The sequence below is a fragment of the Neolamprologus brichardi genome, chromosome 20 (assembly GCF_056152115.1).
Source record: "Neolamprologus brichardi isolate AB-2024 chromosome 20, ASM5615211v1, whole genome shotgun sequence".
NCBI lineage: Eukaryota > Metazoa > Chordata > Actinopteri > Cichliformes > Cichlidae > Neolamprologus > Neolamprologus brichardi.
In genome coordinates this window covers 32822144-32845670 of record NC_142123.1, presented here as the reverse complement: position 1 = coordinate 32845670, position 23527 = coordinate 32822144, and the positions used below count along the sequence as shown (strand labels likewise).

The window sequence follows — 23527 nt, the reverse complement described above, 5'->3', positions numbered from 1 at the left end:
AACAGGAAGTTCACAAGCAGCCATACATACATACCTTACACCTACTGTATATATATGAACTAGTTATGCATATTTTAGATTTGCATTTAGGCATATGTACTCGATAAATAATCGAGAATCTCTGCACCATAAATGTGCTATATGTGTTTTTATTGTCTGTGACATGTTGATGTCAGGTTGTCACACACACACACACACGCACGCACGCACGCACGCACGCACGCACACACACACACACACACACACACGATTGACCAGTAAAGAACACATATTAATCTATAGTCTATCTAAGTTCACTTGCTAATGTAAACCTGTGAACAGATTGAGGTTTCCTGCTAAAAGCAATTTAGTTTCATAGTATTTCAGGCAGTACATGGTGTATTATGATGATTTAGTTTCATATTGAATAACAAAAAGTTTACTGGATCTATTTATTAAATTCCTGGCTAAACTTGGATCAGAGTTAGATTAAACTTCCAAACTAATGAAAATGCAGAATATTTACATAGTAAACTTTGAATTAAATGGCAGAATAAAACATTTCAACTTGGAGTTTTATAATAATGTGTTTTAGTTTTCAATAGATAATTGAAAGCCTGATTTTATTCCCACTCTAACTTACTTTCTGAGCTCTGTCTTTGTGATTGCTCCACTTTCCATGCAAACATGCTTGTTGTAGCTAATTGTTTTTCTAATAAACAAAGCTGTGGTTCCAAATGTCAACATCTGGTTCGATTTCCAACAGAAATATCCATAATCCGGAGAACTGTTCACCTTCCTGCTGCTACACTCCACTTTTCTCTTTAATCCAGCTGCGGTATTTGGTAACTCGGGTGTAGACGCCAGGTCTGAAACTTAGAGCGCAGCCTTTGCCCCAGCTTGTCACGCCTGCCAGGAAAAACCGCCCATGGGAGTTGGCGACAGACAGGGGCCCGCCGGAGTCGCCCTGAGAGTTCGAAAGAAGAGTCACAGCAGAATTTGACGTTCAGCTCACTTAATTTACTGAGAAATATCTCCGACTGAATCCCAACAAGCATCACAATACAAACCATGTGATTTTCTGAAGGCTTTTACACACTAAAACCGATGGTATTTTGCTGGAAGGATTTGTGGAATTTATTTTCTTGAACCATTTTTCTGATTTTCTGATCCGAATAATCATATGGCTGATTTTGGAAATCAGATGAAGCTGCCAACAAGAGCTCAAACTGCCTTGCAATGTGTACGACAGCTTTACTGCTGTCTTTGAAGCCTTTGTGCCAGTGCTGTGCCAAAAAGTGATTTCTGGTGGTTGCAAGAATTTAAGGTGTTATAAATGAGTTGTTGACCTGAAATCTGTCAAAAATAGGTCAATCACATCTCTCATGAAGAATATCAATTAGCCAGAAAGTGACTTTTATATATGCTTTATTTATCCAGGTAAAATTAACATTGACATTAAAAACGTATTTTAAGTTTACTGAAGTGATCAAAAAAGACCTGGATTGATGAGAATATGGGTACAAATAAAAAGAGCCTTGAAGATATTTCAAAAAAAGACAATTTCTTTGTTTTATATGTAACCCTGTCATAAATCTTTTTCACGACAGTCTTTTTACTGATATAAGTAAATATATCAGACGTAAAAAAGAAAAACCCACAGAAAACCATCGGAAATCACTTTTTGGCACAACACTGGCAACAAAGGAAATTTCTACAAATCAACTACAATAATTTCTACAAATCAAATCAGTCGAGTCGAGTCGAGTCGAGTCGAGTCGTGGCCAGTCGATCAGAGTAGGCACTAATGAAAAGGTGCTAACAACCAGATTGCAAGCATGTGTGAATGATTTGTACCTGACAGGTATCCACGCCTCCTGAAAGGAATCCGGCACATAACATGTTATCTGTGACCCTGTAATACAGGAGGAGATTACACAACCGACTGCTGAAGATCAGAATTTCCGCCATCTGGAGGACACTCGCTGCGTCATCTGAGAGACAACAAGATCACATCATGGAGAGCTTGTGGATGAATAACAAAAAAAATAGATTCTGTTTGTAAAAGTTTATATTAAACCAAACTACCTCCACAGATCTGCTCCCACTAACTACTCAAATGTTTGTCTTTCTCATTATTTTATTCAAACTCATCACTCTTCATCACTTCCAGGGTGGAAAGAGCTTTGAGACGGGCAGTGTTTCAGTACTTCTTTATTATCAGCTCACCTCCCTGCAGGGTAGTCCCCCAGCCGGTGATCCAAGCCTCTTGGTGTGAGTGGAAGTAGTAGGTGGAGGAAGGCAGGCAGATGGGTCTGATGTGCTGGGTTAGGCTGACTCTGGTGTCCAGCTCCATCAGAGCGATGTCATTGTCTTCAGTGTATCTGTTGTAGTACCTGTGAGTGATGATCTGCTTCACACCCCTCTTTACTGTCCACTCATTGGTCTGGTTCTGCACATGAAGGCCTAAAAAGGCCTCCCATTGGTCAGCGCGAGAGAGCCTACATCAATAAAACAGACAAGGCTGTAAACAACTTCTTTAACCTCAAATCTGGAATTGAATTTAAAATAAAATACTGAATTAGATCAATGATTATTAGCTATTCAGTGAAAAGACTAACTGCCAGGGATTCTAACAGCTAGTCCTTTTACTGAATGGCTAATCATTTAAATTAATAAATGGCTCGTTTTAAATTTATTTCTACATATATTTAACCCTAGTAAACCAATGGGGTCAGATCCGACCCCATTGGTTTACTAGGGGTTAAAGGCATCTTTACTTTTACGTGGTTTTAAACAAAGCATTAAAAGGATTGAGGAAAGACTTGCATAGCCTCTTGTTTTTCTTAGTATTTAATGATGGCACAATAAACTACCTTTTGCCTTTAATAAGTCACTTTTGTATAATTAGTTTAAATACTCTCCGAATTCTGTTGACACTGTAAAACTGTCAAAGTATGCTAATGTTAAAACAATGTTTTGAACTGTTGCAAACTCAGAGTAAATTTGTTTGTTTGTTTGTTTTTTTGTCTTAAAAGTACAGAGTTCGTCTCCTGAATCCAAATTGGGAGTTAGTTCCCACATAAAAGGTGCCTAAAAGGCTCTGACTCCCATTCTACTTTTAAATATTCTGGGAACAAAGGTAAGCCTGATTAGAAGGATTTTAAATTTGATTTTGGATTTAACAGGGAGCCAATAAGGAGAAGCCAGTACAAGAAAGAGATGCTCTCTAGTCCCTGTTGTGCTCTTGCTGCAGCTTTTATGATCAACTGAAGGCTTTACAGGAAGTTTTTAGTACCGCCAGATAATAATGACCTACAGTAGTCCAGCCTAGAATTAATAAATGCATAGACTAGTTTTTTAGCATCACTCTGAGACAGGATATTTCTAATTGTAGAGCTACTACTGCAAGAAAGCACTCCTACATTTTTGTTTAACATACACATTGAAGTACATATGGTGGTGAAAAATTCCAAGATTCCTCACAGGAAGCCATAGGAATGCCATTTAGAGAAAGTATACAATAATAACTAATAATTCAAAAACATAGACGGATAGAGTTACATAACCTCCACATATTATTTGATATAGTCTACTACTTATTGGCGGTGAAAGCCCTTTTCAAGGCCATATAACAGTATCTGTCACACATGAATTGTTATAAAAGGATCTGTGACTGAACTCAGACTACAGACTGAAACCTGAAATAAATGAAGCTGATCTGTCATTCAAGGTCATCTTCTGAATCTCTTTCAGTGTGTCTAAATGCCAATCATTAAAAAACATTTTTGTTTTTGTGAAAAAAAAGCATCCAAAGTGAGGCATATTGGATGCTCCGGGTTAAAATTTTGGGTCTGAGATGAAATTTCAGACGACACAACCAAAGAGTGAGAACTGGAATTCCAGGTAGAGAAAACTAGCATTGCACTGGAAGCTGTCTAGAAATTCCAGAGTAGATGACTATGAACGAGAGATTCAGGCAAGGTTTTAAAATTTTAGATGTCTGATCATGGATCCAAGTACAATCAATGATCAAACATCTGAACACTACTGAACACTCAGTACTTCAGATGGAGGAGCTCCTACTTGTAAACTGTAGTGTCTTGGACGCAGTGGGCAGCAGTCAGCAGCCAGCGGTCACTCAGCACAGAGGCTCCACACACGTGTCCTAGCCCCTTGAAGTGGAGGCTCACCTGCCAGGGCCACTCACCCACACTAGCTGCCTGACCTCCCACGATACGACTGCTACTGTACAGATTCGTCCCGCAATCTGAAAGCAAACACAGATCTTAACGCCCAAGTAACTAGAAAAGTCCCACTGCAACCATCTGTGGGTGAGTGTGTGGTAAACGTACCACAGTTAGCCTCGTCAGAGCCGTCCTCACAGTCCTGCTCTCCATCACACTCTGGGTTCAGTTTACTGATGCAGAGTCCATTACTGCAGTGGAAGGTGAACGCTGAGCACACCACTGAAGCTAAATGAAAGGAGACACACATGATATCAGTCCCTAAGAAAACTCTAATCTAACATGTCTGTGAAGGTTCTCAGTCATCCAGGTCATCGTAGTCTAAGGAGCTTGGAAAGAAAAGTTGCTTGAAGATGTTTCACCTCTCATCCAAGAAGCTTCTTCAGTTCTAAGGTCAAATGGTGGAGAGTCCCAGATTTAAACCCAGTGGGAGTTTCCCCCCAAAGAGGGACAAAGGACCCCTCGATGATCCTTTAGCTAATCACATGAGCCAAGGTGTGAAAACAGGTGTGGGTCACAATCAGCCAGGGTTTCGAGTGAGCTCATTGTGAAACCTGGCCCCACCCTATCGTGTGATTTCCTGAGGTCAGATGGCCCAGGATGTGAGTGGGCGTTAAGGGGTCTGGGGAGGAACTCAAAACTGGATTATAGATGGCAGAGAGGAAATATACCAAGTGTCTGCCAGGGGGATCGAACCGGCAACCTTCCGGTTACAGATAAGCTTCCCAATCCCCTGAGCCACGGTCACCCTATATACACAGGTCACCCCAAACGCCTTTGAAGCTTATGTCTTCTATATTGTGTCGAATTCATGATTTTTTTTTCTATTCTCAGACTGATCTCCCTGTTGGAGCTCAGTCTGGGGAGAGTTCTTTTTTTTCTCCTCGTCTTTCTTCATGTTGTGCATTTTCCATTGTTATAACTCTCTGACCTGTCTTCCCCATGTGATGTTTGTGTAATGTATGTACAGTCGGAAGGAATTCCTGCGCTGAAGACACCCACAACTGTCGTCTACAAACTTTGCCGGCTGATTACCCCCGTCAGTGGTCCACTACTTAACAGTGTGTGGCTGAGCTTCAATCGACACTGGATCTTTGAGTGAGTAGTCAGTACAGCCCTGGCTCTGATATGAACCTGTCTTTTGCTCTTGTCCGTGTGAACGCTAAATTGATCATCATATCCTGGTTTTTTAGGAACGTGGGAAGGAGTGTGTCGCAGGAGAAGAGCATTATTGGAAATATCGAGTGTTGGGTTTTCATCTTTCACACCATGGACCACGAGCACTGTGCGGGAGTTGGGAGTACCATGAAGAAGTCACGTCTTTGGAAACTGTTACATTATTTAGAATGAATAGTGAGTAAACAAACTAACTGTCACTAACCAGAAAGTCCTGCATTTGAGTCCTGTTCGTGCTCTGAACCTGACATGGGGAGGTAGGTAGGTAATTGGCGGGGTAGGGAGGTGGGCGGGGTGTTGACATGCAGTTGTTGCATGAGTTGTTTTTTTGTACTGTATGTCTGGGACTTTTGTATAAAGAAAAGAAAAACTGTTCTACAGATAAAGTTGGGGGTAAGGATTCTATCAGAATATTTATCTTCTTTTAAACAGGCTTTATGTCGCTTTTAGCTCTTCTGAGACCAATTCAAGTTGAGATTTAATCCACATTTTTTGCTAAACCTTCTTTAACTCCTTTTACACAAAGAGATCTTTGATGGTTTGGACTCACTGCAGTTGAGCTCATCACTGTTGTCTCCACAGTCGTCCCTGCCGTTACACTGCAGAGTCTTCTTGATGCACCGGGTGTTGCTGCACTTGAACTTTCCCGGACAAGCTGACAAGACAGAAAAAATCCCTTTACCTATTTACCCAGTTCAGAGAATGCTGCAATCCTGTAATTAAACATTTATAAAATAAATAAATAATTCTCTTTAAAATGATTTGGGTTCAGGCCTCCTCCTGGCATCTCCACCTCTCTGCTCATGACTCACCTGTCACAAGATCTGCTGATTAACCTACCAGTTCCTAATCGGGTCATTATGCTGGTTTTTTAATGAGGAAGAAGACTCTCCGTCCTCGTCAGATTATTGCATAAGCCAGGAAACGTGTCTGACATCTATCCTGTTCTCATCACCGTTTCTGTGCAGACTTCTCAGCGTTTAGATTCCTGTGATCTTAAAGCAGCTGTTGATGTGATTTGGAGCTATACAAGTAAAACTGAACTGAACTGAACTGAATTAATTTTCTTGATAGTGCGCATACCCAGCACTACCTGTAACACCTTGTCTCTGATTCATGCAGAGCAACTTCCTTGGTTTTTGATAGTCTGTTAAATGAACTTAACTTTTAACAGTGCTCTGCGTGTGGGTCTATTTAGATATATATATATATATGCCCCACACTGAATGGATTGGCGTGTTTCTACCCTTTGTCAAGAGGAATGGGTATCCACCAAATCCCAGTTGTGATAGGGACTGCGTTTGCCATGAATGAGGAATTCCCAATAAGCATGGGACAAAAACTTGTGCTGTACAGTGGTAACACTAATTGTCTTCAGAGCAGCACATCAGGAGTTTAAATCCCAACCACTAAGGCCCCCAGGCTACATATACCAAAGCCTACTTCAGTATATGAGAAAGAAATATATAAAAGAAGCAATGCCCGCTCGGACGTTGCTTATATTAACAAGATCCACATCAGGTGTTGAGGGGCCACGGCATATTGATGAGTGGCTACTGGAACCAGGTTATGGTTCCAGTGGACAAGCTATGAGAAAAGGGTATTATCAGAATGCTACTACACCAGTTACCCCTATGAAAGAGATTACATGAGGATTTGGGACCTATGAATTATTTAACGCCACAATTTACACTTACATTCAAACAACTCGTTGCTCAGTGTTCCAACATCTGTAAGAGTCCGTAAGAAGCAACTGCTATGACTTTCTATGAGGTCTTCTACTAGAATATCTGAATACTGCACTACAGACAATCCCCCTCTGGCAGCACCATGTGGACGGTCCTGTCCATTTGGCTAGGATAAACAAGCACATGGCTCAAAAAGGAGCAGTGCCCAGAAAGGAATTGGCTGAAACACCAGAGGGGCAAAACACCATCTGCAGATAGCACATTCACTTCCTTTCAACCTGTGCACTGGCTGGATTGACAAAGAAAGCCTATGAATTAATGTGTCACACATTGGTGGCCACAACTGCCCGTGTGCTTAGTGAATAACTCAGGCAGCAGAAACCCAAGAAAGAAGAGGAGCAAGAAAGTGAGCCATCGTGAAAGGACGGGCCCCTGCATGGCATGTAGCAACAGCAGAAGAAGTGGCTGAGAAATCTTACCAACAGCTGGACCTAACGACAGCACAGAGACACTGATCACAGCACAAGAACAAACTGTAAGCACAAGATTGATAGAGACTGGGGTCTACCACAACAGGGAAGACCCTAAGTGTAGGCTGTGCAAAGCTGCCCCTGAGACAATCCAGCACATATTAGCAGGGTGCAAGATGCTAGCAGCCAGGGCATACATGAAATGCCACAACCTAGTGGGTGGCACAGTTGTATTTGTGCCACAAAACCAACCAATCACAGACTTGGATGCAAACAATTCTGATTGGCTGTTTTGGTCTCCAGTCAGCTCACTAGCCACTGTAGCTAAACCCAGGCAAATATCCCAGAATGCATTTTGTCCAAAGCTCAAACGAGGCAGTTGCGGAGGAACGCAGAGTGGTGGAGTCTGAAATATTACTCTTTCTGGGTCACAACATAAACTGTGTTCATTTCTTCACTCAAAATAAATGTCTGCTCAAAATGCAACAATTTTTTACTTTTTTTTTTTTTACATGCGCTCTGAATAGTGGCACAAAAATAATGCCATACTCCACAGATGCTCGACCTATTACACAGACATAATTTTGGTTTACTGTGAGTGATTTTTTGTTTTTTTTAGTATCCAAGACACGTCACACCCAAAGCAGAGTCACAAAGAAAACCCGTGTTTGTGTCTGGACTCACTGCAGTTGATCTCATCGCTGTTATCTCCACAGTCGTTCCAGCCATCACATTGAGAAATCTTGCTGATGCACAGGGTGTTGTTGCACTGGAACCTTCCTGGACAAGCTGATGAGACAAAAACAAAAATCATGTCATTTTTTATGTCATGGTACCAGAATTTTAGACTTCTGCACTCTATTTTTTGCGGGTTTATCTTTAGTTTTCTTCTTAGTCATTATCAAGGTTTCTGCTTTGGCTCCAGTTGTGTTTATGATATTCTGTCTTTCAGTAACACTGCTTCTCCAGTTAGAACCATGTATTATGAGGTCTTCTTTCTGTGATTTTTCCTTGTTTAATCGCTTCCTTCTTTATTTTGCCAACCCTAGTCTTGTGTTTAGTGTTCTGTTTTATTTTGTCTTGTTTCCCTGATTAGTTTCAGCTGGGTTCCCTCGTGTTTCCTGGTTTTTCAATGTTTTCAACACTTTCCTTTGTTATCTTTTGGGTTTGGATTGCCTTCAATAAAGAGTTGATTTAATTTAATCCCTGCCCGAGAGTCACACACAAACGCACACGCCAGATTACGAGATTAAGTTAGATAATCTGTTGTGGCAATACCTAAAGTTAAGGGAGCAGCCATAGAAAAAAAGAAGAAGAAGAAATGATCGGTGGATGAGCTTACCAACCTTTTTAATTCCACATGCTCCTCTATTCTGGACACGCTGGCTCCTCCAAAGACTACGTGTACTACATCAACTCTGGCTGAATGAAAATACTTGTGCTCTGAAGCTTCAAGTGTCACTGAAAATCCTTCAAAACTGTTTATCAAAATATCACAAGTCTATGAAAGCTGCTAAATCTGCCTTCTTGTCCGGTCTTATTTTGACCAATTGCCACAAGCCTCGCTCCCTTTGTGAATTTTTTTTAAGGTATTTTATTGGTAAAATTACAACTTCAAGGGCCCAGCTTTTATTGGTAGTCTCACATCAAGTCCCAGTCCTAAATGCTTTGCTGTCTTTCAGCAGTTTGAGCCTGTATCTCTTTCGGATGAAAAGGAAATAATTGATCACTTAACAATCTCCATTCCCCATATGATGGAAGCGCTGAACACTATTGGGCCCTTTATTTTATGTATATTGAATGCCCGACTGTCTTCAGGTTGTACAACCTGTTATTGAGAAGACCAATCTTGATTCTAGTGTTCTTTCAAATTACAGGCAAATTTCTAAACTTCCCTCTTTGTCAAAAATCCTGGAAAAAGTAGCATGTAAACAACTTCTTAGATACCAGTGTTTTAGTGAAAAGTTCCAGTCTGGCTTTAAGACCAACTACTTGATCTAAGCTTGATCAAAGAATGTTATTGCACTGCTGAGTCTGTTCAGTCTTTTAAATCTCACTTAAAGACTCATCTTCTTACTTTGGCTCTGACTCAGGTTAGTTTGATTATCATTTGGCTGGTTTCTATGTTTTTCTTGTGTTGCTGTTGTTTTGCTGTTGGTAAATGTGTCTGTTTTTATTGGCTCCTAACTTGTGAAGCACTTTGATTGCCATTGTTGTTTTTAATTGTGCTATATAAAAATGTTTTGATTTGATGAAATGAAATAGGTAGAGAGTAAATTTCTGAGATGCGTTGCATGCTAAGCAGAGAAACAAATTGAACACAACAACAATAAAATGCTACAGACTGAGTGTGATTTACAGTATTTTTGAGGTCAATTCCAGTTGATATTTAACCTGGATTTTTTTTGCTAAACCTTCTTTTATTCTTTTTAGACTTCATAGAAAGAGATGTTTGATGGTTTGGACTCACTGCAGTTGATCTCATCACTGTTATCTCCACAGTCGTTCCAGCCATCACATTGGGAAGTCTTGCTGATGCACAGGGAGTTGTTGCACTGGAACCTTCCCGGACAAGCTGATAAAACAAAAAGTCCCTTCATCTATTTGCCTCGGTTGGAAAATGCTGAAATCCTTTTATTAAAATGTTTTTTAAAAGTTTACAGTCAGTTGGGATGAAGGCCTCATACTCAGCAGTGAAACCCTGGTCAACATAGGAGGAGTCCGAGTTAAACGTAATGGTCACCTTGTTGCTTTTGATGGTGATCAGTCTGGAGTTTAAGCCATTGCCACACAGCCTACAACAAAAAAGAGATGGACAGACACACACTCAGCTGTGTGTCTGTCCATCTAAACAGACATACATACACGCACAAGTCCTAAAATAGTGTTTGCAACACAGTGACAGGGAATGAATAACTAATACTTTCAGGAGCACATACAGTGTGAAGAACAAAACTCGTCCAGCTACAGAGAAGCTTCATGACCAAACAGCCAAATGTTAAAACTCAAGTTTGTTCCTGAAATTTTAATTTGAGCCGGAAATCTGAGCTACAGACTCCTCAAATAGATTCGATCACTCATAAGCTCAGGTACTTAAATCCCCCCAACCCCACCCCACCCACTCAGTGTGCAATATCACTGATCACACTGCACCTCACAATGCACCTGCTCCTCAGAGGGCATGTATGTGTATGTATATATATGTAAGCGTGTATGTGGAAATGTGTGTTTGTACATATGTACGCATGCATGTATGTATGTGTGTGTATGGATGTATTTATGGGTGCATTCATGCTGGTGTATGTATAACTTGTACATATCTTTCTTGTGTAATTGTGTAAATACGTATGCTTTTGTGTACTTCACACACATGGAGAGATGCCAAACTGCCTTTTATTGTTTTTGTAACAATGGCAATAAAGAGCTATTCTATTCCATTCTATTCTATTCTGCATGTTGAACTAGTTGGATGTGAGAGAGTAACTTCTTATTTGTAGCAGAAAGAGCACAGCTCCAGTAATGTAGCCAAGAAAAAACAAAAGAATATGTGACGTTTTCATGCAAAGCATGACTGCACAACTTACTGAAGTGTGGCTCAAAGGTTAGAACTGAGTCTAATTTTACCCCCTTTAGATTGTAGCAGTTGGCTTCACATTAGCATAGATGGGGATGAATTTCAAAATTGTTCATGTAACTTTCAAGTAATTTTTCAAGTGGCCTTGAGCGATAGCTTTCCAGGCATGAAGAACAATGACCCATGAACCATTCAGGTATAAAAAAGGGATGGGGCAATGTTGTGCCAACACATAACCAACTACAGTAATTCTACATTAACTCTGATTCTGTGGTCATCACCCAGTGTGTCAATGGTCAGCACAAATGCAGTAAGACAGAATTTTTGTTTTAAGCATGCTGTCAATTCTAAAATAGGAGTTTTTCTACACCTGGGTCTGTATGATGTCAAATATTAGGAAAATCCTTTATATGGTCACCGTGTGCACACAGCTGTGCCTGTGGGCACACAACTTCCTGTTTGTGAGGATCAGTTAGTAAAAAGTTGGCTTAAAGAGAGAGGAGCTTGTTTCAGACTGTGCTTAGAGGCTATATCGAAAGCCCATTATAAGATAAATTATTATTATATGAACAGTGAATCATGCAAAGCTACTCTAGTCCAGTCCAATAACAATTGAGATGAAAATGAGCAGAATAAATCAAATTTAAGGCAATGTTCACAATTTGAGTGATCAAGTCATAAAACTCTTCTGACACATTGACTTGTGGTCTTTGTTTGGGATTTGCTGACTCAGAACTCTGCAGTTTTAATTTTGGACTCATGCAATCCCACCACTGGCACGGATGATGTACAAAGTCAGTAAAAGGAGGCGTAAACTGATGCTTACTCACCTTTCACCATTGATGTCAACATAATCATGGGGGCAATGCTCACTTTGATTTCCCACAAAGAACTTTTTGAAGTCAACCTTCACAAATTTTTCCTTCGCAACCTGAAAATCAAATACAACTCGAATGTAATTACTGAGAAAATGTTGTGAAAATGGATGTCAAGGTCAGTGGATGATCAGTGGATTCTTTGGGATTCATTTTTTTATTCTTAATTTTTAAATTTTTAATTGAAATGAAATTAAAATAGGATCTTGAGGACTTACCTCGATGTTCCAGACACATGATATGCTTGGAGGGTAATTGGAGGGGAAAAATGGTGAAGAGAACAAGCCTTTGTCTTCAGTCATTGTGCCACCACAATCTGAAGAACAGATAGTTCATCACTATACTCAGCTTCCATTATTAAGTTTCTAATATCACAAGAATCAGCAGAAATGTCAGGAGATGGCGTTTACACTGACACAACATAATCCTGCAGGTCCACTGAAATCTATTTCCGTACACATTCAAGTGCATAATAGGGCTGCTCAATTAATCGAATTTAATCTAAATTACGATCTGTTCTTTCAACGATCATTAAAAATGACTGAGCCGATTATTAGCCCCGCCCTCGTGCTTTACTCTCGCGCTGCTCCGTGTGGCAAATCGAGCGCACCTCTCTGCATTTCGAACACACGTCACAACAATTAAGAGCAGCGGTCTCCAACCTTTTTTGCGCCACGGACCGGTTTATGCCCGACAATATTTTCACGGACCGGCCTTTAAAGTGTCGCGGATAAATACAACAAAATAAAACTAGTACCGGTACCGAAAAAAAGAAGATTTATTCATAACACACGTGAAAAGACCCAGGAAAACCGAGTAAACGATAAAAACGATAACAAAATAACGCTGAAAACCGATAAAAACCCTGAAAACTATACATTTCACACCTGAGCCTCAACTCTCGCGGCCCGGTACCAAACGACTCACGGACCGGTCCGAGGCCCGGGGGTTGGGGACCGCTGATTAAGAGGACCCGAGGGAAGCTCGGAAAGCTAAGCAGAAGTTATTTGGAGAGGAGAGTGACTGCTGCTGTAAAAAAAAAACTTCAGTGGTGTGGAAACATTATGGGTTGGCGGAGTCAGACGTGGATCAAGTAGACACAGTGTGTAAACTTTGCTACAGTGTCGTAGCTGCACCACAGAGCAACACTGCAAAGTTCACTAAACATAGATGTTTACATTTTTCATTTATTTCTTATATTGCAAACATTTGCACTGTTATCAGTATTTGCTCACTATTTTATATTATTTTTTGACAATCTTTAAAGTCATTATTCAACACATTGTTAGTGTTAAATAAATATCGTCAAATAATCGAGATTATCATTTTTGCCATAATCGAGCAGCCCTAGTGAATAATCCTAGTTACAGTGACATGTTTTTGTCAGTGAGCTCTAGCTTATGGATTTTTTTATTGAATAATTATAAGTTTATGAGAATGCATCAGTTTCTTGGAAGACAAAATTACACATTAATCTATGTATGTAAGTGCAATATTATTTTCATGACATTCGTTGAGACCCAGTGAAAATAATTGTTTCTTTTTTTCCTTAAAAAAACATGAAGAAGTGATAACTGTTCAAAATGTGTCTTCATTTACTTAGTTCAGTCACAGGAATCTGGGAGTAGCTTGCTTTGAAGCCAGGGAAGTTTTTCTCCTCATTTGTGACCAGCGTCAGTAACATGACGTTTCCAGAGATGAAGGATAATGATTTTTGAGGATGACCACACTGTCTGAGAAAAGAACGGATATATTAACTTTTAAAGAGGAACTTTAAAGAAACCTGAAAGGCCTGTTTTATTTCTGATAACACAGAGCAGTGATACCACAGTCCTCGGGCTGGATGCATGTAAAGATGTGAAAAAGAAGAAATATAAATAAAAAACATCCCAAGCATTTATAAAGGAAGAATGTGTCATACAAACACACAGCTCTCCCATATAGCTCAGACCAGATCTACACAGTTTGGTTTTTAAGTTAGGCAGGAATTAAGGTAGCTTACCAAACTAAAACATCGATCTACATTATTACAAACTTAGTGTTCAAAAACTTCTTTGCAAACAAATCCAACAATAAAAAGAATGAGTGTACCTTTCTGCCTTTTCCCATACACATAGCTTTAGCTGTGAATTTGCAAAGATTCCTGCATCCGCCCCTGAAGTATATCTGCCCATCACTGTAATAAGCTAATATCTCAAACACACAGAGGTAGATGACGCTTTAAATTCTGGGAGAGGGATTATTTGTCTCACTCTGTCAGAGCACGTTTCTCTATGGGAGCCAGCGAATCATAGGCTTTGATGAAGTCGTGCTGACAGTCGTCCTCCAAGATCAGACTGTGGAAACTGAGCCGGACTCGGTGGCCCCGGTCTGCACGAAGCCTCCACTGCAAATTGAGATTTGGAGGATAAAAATAATCTGGAAACCCCGGAGAATGAACAAATCCAGGGTTTCCGACGTGGATGTCGATCGTCTCTGAAAATACATTGAAAAAAGTTCTTGTTTGTCCCACACCAGCACTACAATGAATGCATCACCTTTTTTTTCAACAGGATATGAAAGTACAAGCTTTTATATTTTGCAACCTATTTACCTCCATAAACAGACTTCTTTACATTTTAATTTTAATAAAGTTGTATACTTTACTACACAAATGCTTGCAGGTAAACCAGTCCTCACCAGTTAATGGGGTCCTGGCCAAGCGCTGATCTATAGCTGTGAACACAAAAACACATTTATTAGGACACCACATATCAGTTCTTCACTACTAACTCAAATTTCATGATGCTGAAAATGTTCAGATAAATACTGGTGGAATTTTCTTTTTTAATCATGTATGATTTTATTTTGCTGTAGTGTAATTATTTATTATTCAAGGTGACTCCGGTTAGCATTTGTTCAGTTAAACACACCAAAACTCACATAACTATGACAATAATGATATCTTGTTGTATCACACACTTCTTTAACAGTCTCATAAAGTCCCAAATAGTGTACCACATCAGCTGTCGAGCATGACACCTGAAACTTTTTTGCAATAGCAGCAGCATATACTGAGGCTGCGTCCACACTAATTGATTTCTCTCCGTTTTGGCCTCCCGTCCACGCTGAGACGGTGTTTTCACTGATGGAAAACGCTCTCGAAAATGCATACATTTCAAAACGGTGCTTTTGCGTCGCAGTGTGGGCAGCGAAAACGGAGACTTGCTAAAACAATGAGGCATTTTAGTCATGTGATGCAGTCATGTGACCAATTAAGTAACCAAGTTCAGGGTCCAATTTAAGATCATAATCATGACCTATAGGGCCCTGCACGGTGTAGCTCCAACTTACTTAAGTGATCTTCTTCTTTCCTATCACCCCAGCAGGTCCCTGAGGTCTTGTGACCAGGGGTTGCTGGTTGTCCAGCATACAAGGTTAAAAACAAAAGGTGACAGAGCGTTTGTATCAGCGGCTCCCAGACTCTGGAACTCGCTCCCTTTGAGTTTGAGATCTGTGGACTCAGTCACGTCTTTTATAAAGCAGTTAAAAACGTATCTGTTTAAACTCGCTTTTGGTTGATTTTGTTTTGTTTTAGATTTTAATGTCTGTTTTCTGCCTCTGTAAAGCACTTTGTGATTTTATCTTGAAAGGTGCTATATAAATAAAATTTTATTTATTATTTATTTATTTATTTATGTCTGCACATGCTCCAGAGAGCTTTTCTTCAAATTCTTTAACTCTCACTCGCATTTGTGATACTCAACATCTCCACCTCATTGTTAGTCCATTTAAAAAACTCTGTGCTTTTTCTCAACATTTTGCTGCAACGTTTCAAAGAGCCGGAAAGTAAATAACCGGCTGACAGAAATGAGGCAGGCTGAATCTTCTTGAGTTTCACGCATGTGCAGGACTGGAACGTAAGTGTTTTCGTCCGTTTTAATGTGGAAGCACAACTCTGTGAAAACGACTGAAAACGATAATGTGACGCAGAGCGTTTTCAGGCAAAAACGCTGTTTTCAAATCTATCCGGGCTGCTGTGGACGTAGCCTGAGTCCCCATTGCCTTATCAGATACAATGCAGCAGCCACTAGAGCAAATCCAGTGTTTCAAAGACTTCAAAGTTTCTCACCACTGGGAGACAACAGTGATACACAAATAGATATGTTATTCTAAGTGGTCTCCAGCAACACACTATGAGGCATTTTCAGCAGTTGTGCAACCACTCAGGAATCTCTGTTATATTCTGAATCATTTAAATCAACTGAAATCCCGCTGTGAGGGATACCAGAAGATCTCAGATATATGTTAACTTAATCTTTTTTAAAAGGTAAATATGGTGCTTTGAGTTCAAAGGCTCATATATTAACCTAACTTAGATCATTCCTGCACTTTTCAGAACTTTTGAGATGTTTGAAGAAATGTGTCCTCTTATGGACTATGTGCATCTTCCTGTCTAATGCTGCCATCTGTTAGTCACTGCCGAGTCATATACCTGTTGGAAGTCTGAACTAGTTCCTTACAGAACGACCTCTTGACCAGAAAGCAACATTTATCCAGGAACTCATTTACAATGTAATTGATTTGGTAACAAACAAAAAACAAACTTGTAAAAAAGTGTAAATTGCACGGCTCTATGAGCTGTCAAACCTTGTGAGATGATGCTGCTGATGTTCAGGGTGTCACTGGGTTTCAGCAGTCCTTGTCCCTGTTGGCTCCATTCACTTTCTGCTGGAGGCTCCAGAGATTCAACGGCTTCATCCACAGTGGTTTGCTGAGGGACGGGGACATCAAACGTCGACTCATAATACACCACAATGCTGTCGTCACCGCTGTCACCCTCACTGCTCCACAAAACACAGAGAGGATTTATACAGACTTTATTTTTAAAGTGCCCCACTGAACAAGAAAGTTCAGTATTTTAGGTACAAACATATCCACCACATTAAAACCAATCATCGAATACTCAGATGCATGCAGATACAGATGTATAGAGTTGGCAAATTTTGCATATAGTCCAAAAAAATTCAGGTCCAGACCTCCTGTGACATTAAAATCAGCACAGAAAAGGGCTACAGCTCAGCGTTTAACACCATAATCCCAGACATCCACAATACCAAACTGGCCTTATTTATAAAACCTAATTTATGTATTCAAAATATGAATATGTGCATTGCTGGTGAATATGGACCCAATTTTGAATAACCCTTCTTTTTTCAGTCTTACACATGTGGTTTTAGTGTCAGCGTCACAAGGTTAGGTTTAGGCTGAGGTTTATGATTAGCCATTCATTTTTGATGGTTAAGGTGAGCGGCATATGCATGGCTGGGCTTGACACCCCCCCCCCAAAAAAAAAAAAAAAAAAAATTAGTGGCTGCCCTCTGACCACCCCGGGAGGCCATTGCATCTTGATCCATGTCACAGTTGCACCGACTCTAATGCATCTTAGAAAACATTAGCTTCAAGAACTGACAGTTGATTCAGCACCTTAACATCTTTAACTAGATAAGCTGATCACAGTGAACAAATGACAAACACACAACATTTAACAGTCAGCATGACACCATGGCCACTGACAGTCAAGTTTCTGTTTCACAGTACCTGAAGGCCTGGACGGAGTTGCGGTTGAAGTATTTGGCCAGCACTGAGTTTTTGGAGTAAATCAGTTTGAGCTGAAAGAGAAAAAAAGTCACACATCATTGCAGCGACTTCCTTTAATTGCCTCAACAAAGACAGAAACACACAACAGAGGAAGCCACAGGTTTGTGATAACATCAAGATTACAATACAGATTCATAGCAAGCAGTCGTTTAGCAAAATGAACCATGTTGTAACTGAATCATTAGGCAGTTAACCCTGCAATTTGATCAGGTCTCATTGTGTGGATATATACACGAACTGCTTTAATTCTTTGTGGCTCAGATTAAACAACAAGATCTTGATCCATCTCGACAGGATGGCATCACAAAGTCGCTGGAGATTTGTCACATGCACAGTGACATGTGACACTGTGCATGTGACAAAGACCAGTTGAGACCAGTTGACTATTGTGAAGTCACTGTCATGTTCAAGAAACCAGTGACATGGTGCAGCCACGAGAAGTTGAGTATCATCATCGAGCCTTGGGTAGGCTGTGATGTTAAAATGATGTTCAGTTGGTACTAAGAGGCCCAAAGTTATTCCCTACACCACTACACCACCACTACCAGGCTGAACTGTTGACACAAAGCAGGATAGGGCCAAGGTTTCCTGCAAATTCTGACCCTACCATACAAATGCAGCAGAAGTCAAGACTCTTAAAACTGAGCAATGGAAAAAAAATTCATAACATAGAAAAAAGTCTCAGTTTAAAAATGTGGGATGTTTTCTGTCTTCCATTGTGAATAAAATATTGGTTTATGAAATGTGCAAATCATTGCAGTCCTATATTGTCCAGCTCTTTTGATGTTACTAAACAGCCACAGTTTCCTGTTCCCAGCCGACAGGAGACGACCCAAAGTAGATTCAGAGATGCTGTTCTGCAAACCTCGGTTGTAACCAGTGGTTAAAGTGATACATGCGATACAGCAAACATGGAGAACACCCATCATGCTGTGAGTCTGTCAGGTCTCACCTGTTGGCTGACTTGAGCAGCCAGCTGAGTAAACTCTGAGCTGCTGGGATCTTCATGCTCTGGCAGGAATCGCTGGTTGCTGATTCCCATGGAGCCGATGTAAATTCTCTGCACCGTGTCATCGTTGTGTACTGATGACACATATGGATGTTTCAATATTGAACATATAATTACCAACATTTTCAAACAACTGTTTGCATAAAAAAGCCATAACTAGCTGTGAAAGTCCAATTCAGAAAAGTCACCTGGTGTTATACCAAGTTTCAGGTTATTTTTATATTATATTATTTTTATATTATATTATGTTATTGTTATGTTATGTTATGTTATGTTATGTTATATTATATTATATTATTTTTACATTATATTATGTTATGTTATATTATATTATTTTTATATTATTTTTATATTATGTTATGTTATGTTATGTTATATTTATATTATATTATGTTATGTTATGTTATGTTATATTTATATTATATTATGTTATGTTATGTTATGTTATGTTATGTTATGTTATGTTATATTATATTATATTATTTTTATATTATGTTATGTTATATTATGTTATATTATATTATATTATATTATATTATGTTATCAAATAAAGAAGCTGATGTGTTATCAAAACAAGTGTCTCCATGTTTTCACTTTATGGATGAAGCAGGATGAACAGGTGAAAGAAGTAAACTTTTTCAGTACTTGGGGAAAACAAAAAAAGCGATATTATAAAATTACCTAAAAAATATATAAAGTTCCTTATAGTTTGTAGCTGTGACTCAGCAGGGTGAGCAGGTCATTTGCTAATGATAATAAAGGTTTGGTGGTTTGATTCCTGGCTGCTACTGTCTACATACCAAAATATCTATATTAGTAGAAAAGCAATTTAACTGTCCACTACATTTCTGTAATCCTACTAAACCAAAGTTCAGACTCTCAAATTGAAGACCCAACTGGAATTTTGGCAGTACAATAACTAAATCTGCAAAAAAAAAACCCATCACTTAACACTAATCCTTGTGGCCGTAAAAAATAGAAACAACAACTCCCATCATTCTGAAAAGAAAGTTCATGTGCTCTGTTAGCCCAACCATGACTGTGGCATTGACAGAAAACTCAGAATGTCCTCTTGACCGTACACTAGGACTGATATAGATTGTATAACTGATGAATGCAGAGGTCTCCAACTCATAGAGAATGTCTGGGTCTTTGAAGGATACCTGCTGTTACTCCACTGAGCTGAGCGAACTGCACACCTTTACAAATGAGTAAAGTTTAATAAAGTGTACTTACGATTAAGGGTCACCAAAGCCAGAATGGATACTATCAGCAGACCGACTCCTATCGACAGCCTTTTCTTGGTCAGGCTGTAGTTTGTGCAACGGTCACCAGACTGCAGACAGGAGACTGTTGTTAGAGTTTGCTCAACATGCAGATTTGGTCACTTAAAAAATCAAACAATATATTATAAGGAAGACAAGGACATTGATCAAGAAACATCTGAGGACTGAAGTCAGCACAAATTGACTCAGTCAGTAACAAAGTCCTGCAAGGATGCATTAAAAGAAACACAAACAAGGATTCTCTATGACAAACATTTAAGCCATGGAAAATATGAACTATAAGAGGAAGCTTTTGGCTGCTGGCAATGAGACAAGAGCAGAGAAAGTGAATTGTAATCGACACTTAAGGAACGTTTTATTTTATATATTTTTGTCAAGTCAGAAGTAAAAATATTGAAGAGGAGAAGGTGGAGCGCTAAGTTACTGGGAAACAACCTGCATCCATAAAGTGCACAGCTGAATCACACACATACAGACAGCTGCTCGTTGTTGTTAATACGTTTCAACATGTCACGGTCCTGGATCGGTGAGCCAGTGCTTTGAGTTTCTTGTGTCTCTGAGTTTTTGTATCATGATCTTAGATCTTTGTTGCCCCAGTTTATTCTTTAGTCTGGTGTCTTAGTTTGGCTTTCTTCTATTCTCTTTAGTTCTCTGAGTATTTAGCTGCCCTCTGTCTCTCTGTTATTGTTCTCTGTGTTCTCTGTCTCCCCTAGTCAAGTCTGCGTCTGTGTTACACTTCCTGTTTTACTTTGAAGGTCTGTGTCCTACGTGAATGTATTGAGTTTCGCTTCCCTTGGGTCTCGTTATGTCCGATTTCTCCCAGCTGTGCTCCCCTTCTGTGTCTTATTCCCCTCGTTGTTTCCCAGTGTATTTAAGCCCTGTGTTTCTCTGTGTCAGTGTTGTGATCGCTCTCATGCTGTGTGTTTCTCCCTGTGTGTGTGTTTTGTTAGAGTCGTCCCAGTTTAGGTTTTGTAGACGTTCTTTGTTCAGCTGCCATTTTGAGTTAATCCCATTTCTAGTGAGTTTGCGTTTGGGTCCAATTCCTGGCTGCACACAGCCGAAACATAACACAAAAAGGCACCAGCACCACAGACAAGGTGAAGTTGAGTTCAGTGACTTCAGTTAGCAGCTGTAGCTACAGCCACGCTCCCAGCTTCAAGCCTTAAGAGTATCCAAACCAACGAGTGGTCAAAAATGGTTTGGTTAGTCTTTTATGAAATAAAACCAGTTACTGCGACTCATGTCCACCATCTGGATTAGTCACTGTTTTCATTAAAACAGCCTTCTGATGACAGCCTGAGAAATTACCCCAACTTCTCGCTATAAGTGGGCGGTTTCTCAAAAGGCAGAAATTCAACCATTTCCTTCTTTTTTTATGATTAGCGTCAGGGTGGAAATATGAAACATGATTAGTGAGATTCTGTCTCTTCTAAAGAGAAAACAGAGGTGAGAGAAAGACTACAAGATTGTGTGCACAGATTATTTAGCGGTGCACAGAATTTGGAACCATTAACAACATATTAATATAAAACAAGAACATCTGTTTTTTAATCTAAGCTGAAACCAACAAACCTGTTCCTGATGTGACGTAACGGGCAGGTTAACATTACAGATGCTGGACTCACCTGTCTGCTACTTAAACTCTCCTGTGAACCCAGTAAATCCACAGTGTCAGTGTCCCAACTCATGGTTCCCAGGGGGGGGGGGGGGCTTAAAAAAAACTTCAGTGTGGTTTATTGTCCTCGTTATTTATTTTTTTGTTTTTTATTTAAAGGTCAGCAGGTCTCTCTCTCTCTCCCTCTCTGGGTGGAAGCCGACGGGTTTGTGTTGGTTCTTATTGGAAGCTCAGTTCTGGAAAAAGACTGAGAGATGAAAGATGAGATTGGTCGCCTGTTCTTTAAACCGTATTCAGATTCTGATATATGTTGGAATCATCCTAATTTTAATCACATTAAATTATTAAGACAGAAAAGTCTGATCCAATCTGAACATTAATATCTGAAAAACTCTCTAAAAAGATCACATTTTCACCGCTCGTCCTTTTCTAAATAAATCTGTTTAATTTGGGACAATTTTACTAAAAAAGTCTGAGTACCAGATGGTTGATACATAAGTCAGACCCATGTTTGGGCAAAAGACAACAAGTACCTTTTTTTTTTTTAAGTGGTTTTATAGAAAACAGTATGACAGCAACAGTTTTCTCCTTTTTGTACAAAGTTTGTTTTTCCTGCGCTTTGACACTTTAGTTGGTTTTTGTGTTTACATGTTGCTATGATGTAGTAAAGAACAATCACAGGGACTTCATGAGTTTCAAAAACTGTTATTTGCAAATAAATAAATATTTGTCATTGGTGCCACGACCAAAACCTCTGACTGCACGCTCACACTCATTTCTGCTGAGGCCCCGCCCCCACAGGATGTGTGTAGTTTGTTCACATAGAACTAAAAGAAAACATATTAACTTAAAAACATTTTTCTAAGAATGCTGACATGACCAGATATATATCTATTTCTAAATGTCATCTCTATTTTACCTTACACCATAATCCTTTCTAAACCAGAGCACATCATGGAAACTCATATTTATTGTTAGCAGAGATTTTGCACTTGAGAAAAGAAAATCTATTTAAAAAAAAAAAAGATAATAAACAATTAAATGATTCTGGAAACTCACAGAAGCTGAATTTCATTAAAAATCAAAACAACAATAATGCATATTAATCCAAATATAAGAGATAAATGTAATAATGCTGTGAGATAATATTTGTGTTTGAGAAGAACTCGTTTAACTGAAGATCTGATTTTTTCTTCTTTTGAAAGCTTTAAATATCCTACTGTCCTGAGTCTTTAATGTTGTGTCTGAGTGCACTAAAGCAAAAGTGATTTAAACAACAACAGTAGTTGTATGTGTCAGAATAACTTAACAATTTAGTTTATTTTACCGTCTGTGGGAAAATAGCACTTTTGGCTTTTCCATTTTTTTTCCTTCAGCCGGCGGGACAAAAAAAACGACATTATAATATTGAGTGCGCAGCTGCAACTCAGCTCCTAAGTTGTACCTGCTCCACCTGCACACCACCTTCTCTTCAAACGTTTAAAAATACTGGCGACCACCAGTGCTGCCCTCCAGCCTCCTACGAGATACACCTATGATATCAACCAGTCATCGAATTCACTAGATTTTCAGAAACCCTGAGCTGAAGACCAGGAGCCAGGACGGCAAATACACACAGTCCTACCGCTCACACAGAGCATGAACACTTCTACTCTAGTAATGAACACTTTTACCACCTTTGACTATCAAACAACATAACAGACATGAAGGTTAAATAATAATAAATATTGTTTTAAAGGAAAATGAAAAGTGGATTCATCCTATAAAAATGTAAAACCATTACATCAGTGAAACACTGTTCTCACTGTTCTCACTGCATCATTAGAAAAGAATTAATTCAAGTTCAATTGACACTTGAAGACAAAACCTGTTTATTGCAAACTAATCTGTTCATTCAAAGCTGTGTGTGTGTGTGTGTGTGTGTGTGTGTGTGTGTGTGTGTGTGTGTGTGTGTGTGTGTGTGTGTGT

The 23527-nt window shown here is 39.4% G+C and overlaps 1 protein-coding gene across 1 annotated transcript; it reads right to left on the bottom strand.

The window, feature by feature from the left end:
• Positions 1–784: 784 nt before the first annotated feature.
• LOC102793210 (suppressor of tumorigenicity 14 protein-like) lies at positions 785–21632 on the bottom strand. Its single transcript, XM_087833625.1, has 19 exons — positions 21570–21632; positions 19895–19994; positions 18602–18732; positions 17590–17660; positions 16639–16832; positions 14689–14724; positions 14262–14484; positions 13609–13742; positions 12228–12325; positions 11965–12065; positions 10222–10355; positions 10031–10135; positions 8245–8349; positions 5923–6057; positions 4335–4448; positions 4066–4249; positions 2209–2480; positions 1837–1973; positions 785–946 (listed from the first exon to the last, which is right to left on the bottom strand). The coding sequence occupies exons 1-19, from the start codon at positions 21630–21632 to the stop codon at positions 785–787; spliced, it is 2499 nt and encodes an 832-aa protein (XP_087689751.1).
• Between the last annotated feature and the right edge of the window lie 1895 nt (positions 21633–23527).

What these genes read in the sequence shown, in the direction of transcription:
- LOC102793210 (XM_087833625.1), bottom strand. Translation starts at nt 21,632, where the DNA reads ATGAGTTGGGACACTGACACTGTGGATTTACTGGGTTCACAGGAGAGT. An exon ending in GGCCAGGACCCCATTAACTG is followed by an intron (nt 14,485 to 14,688) that starts GTGAGGACTGGT and finishes ATGTATTTTCAG; the next exon opens with AGACGATCGACATCCACGTC. An exon ending in CTCTGACGAGGCTAACTGTG is followed by an intron (nt 4,250 to 4,334) that starts GTACGTTTACCA and finishes GTTTGCTTTCAG; the next exon opens with ATTGCGGGACGAATCTGTAC.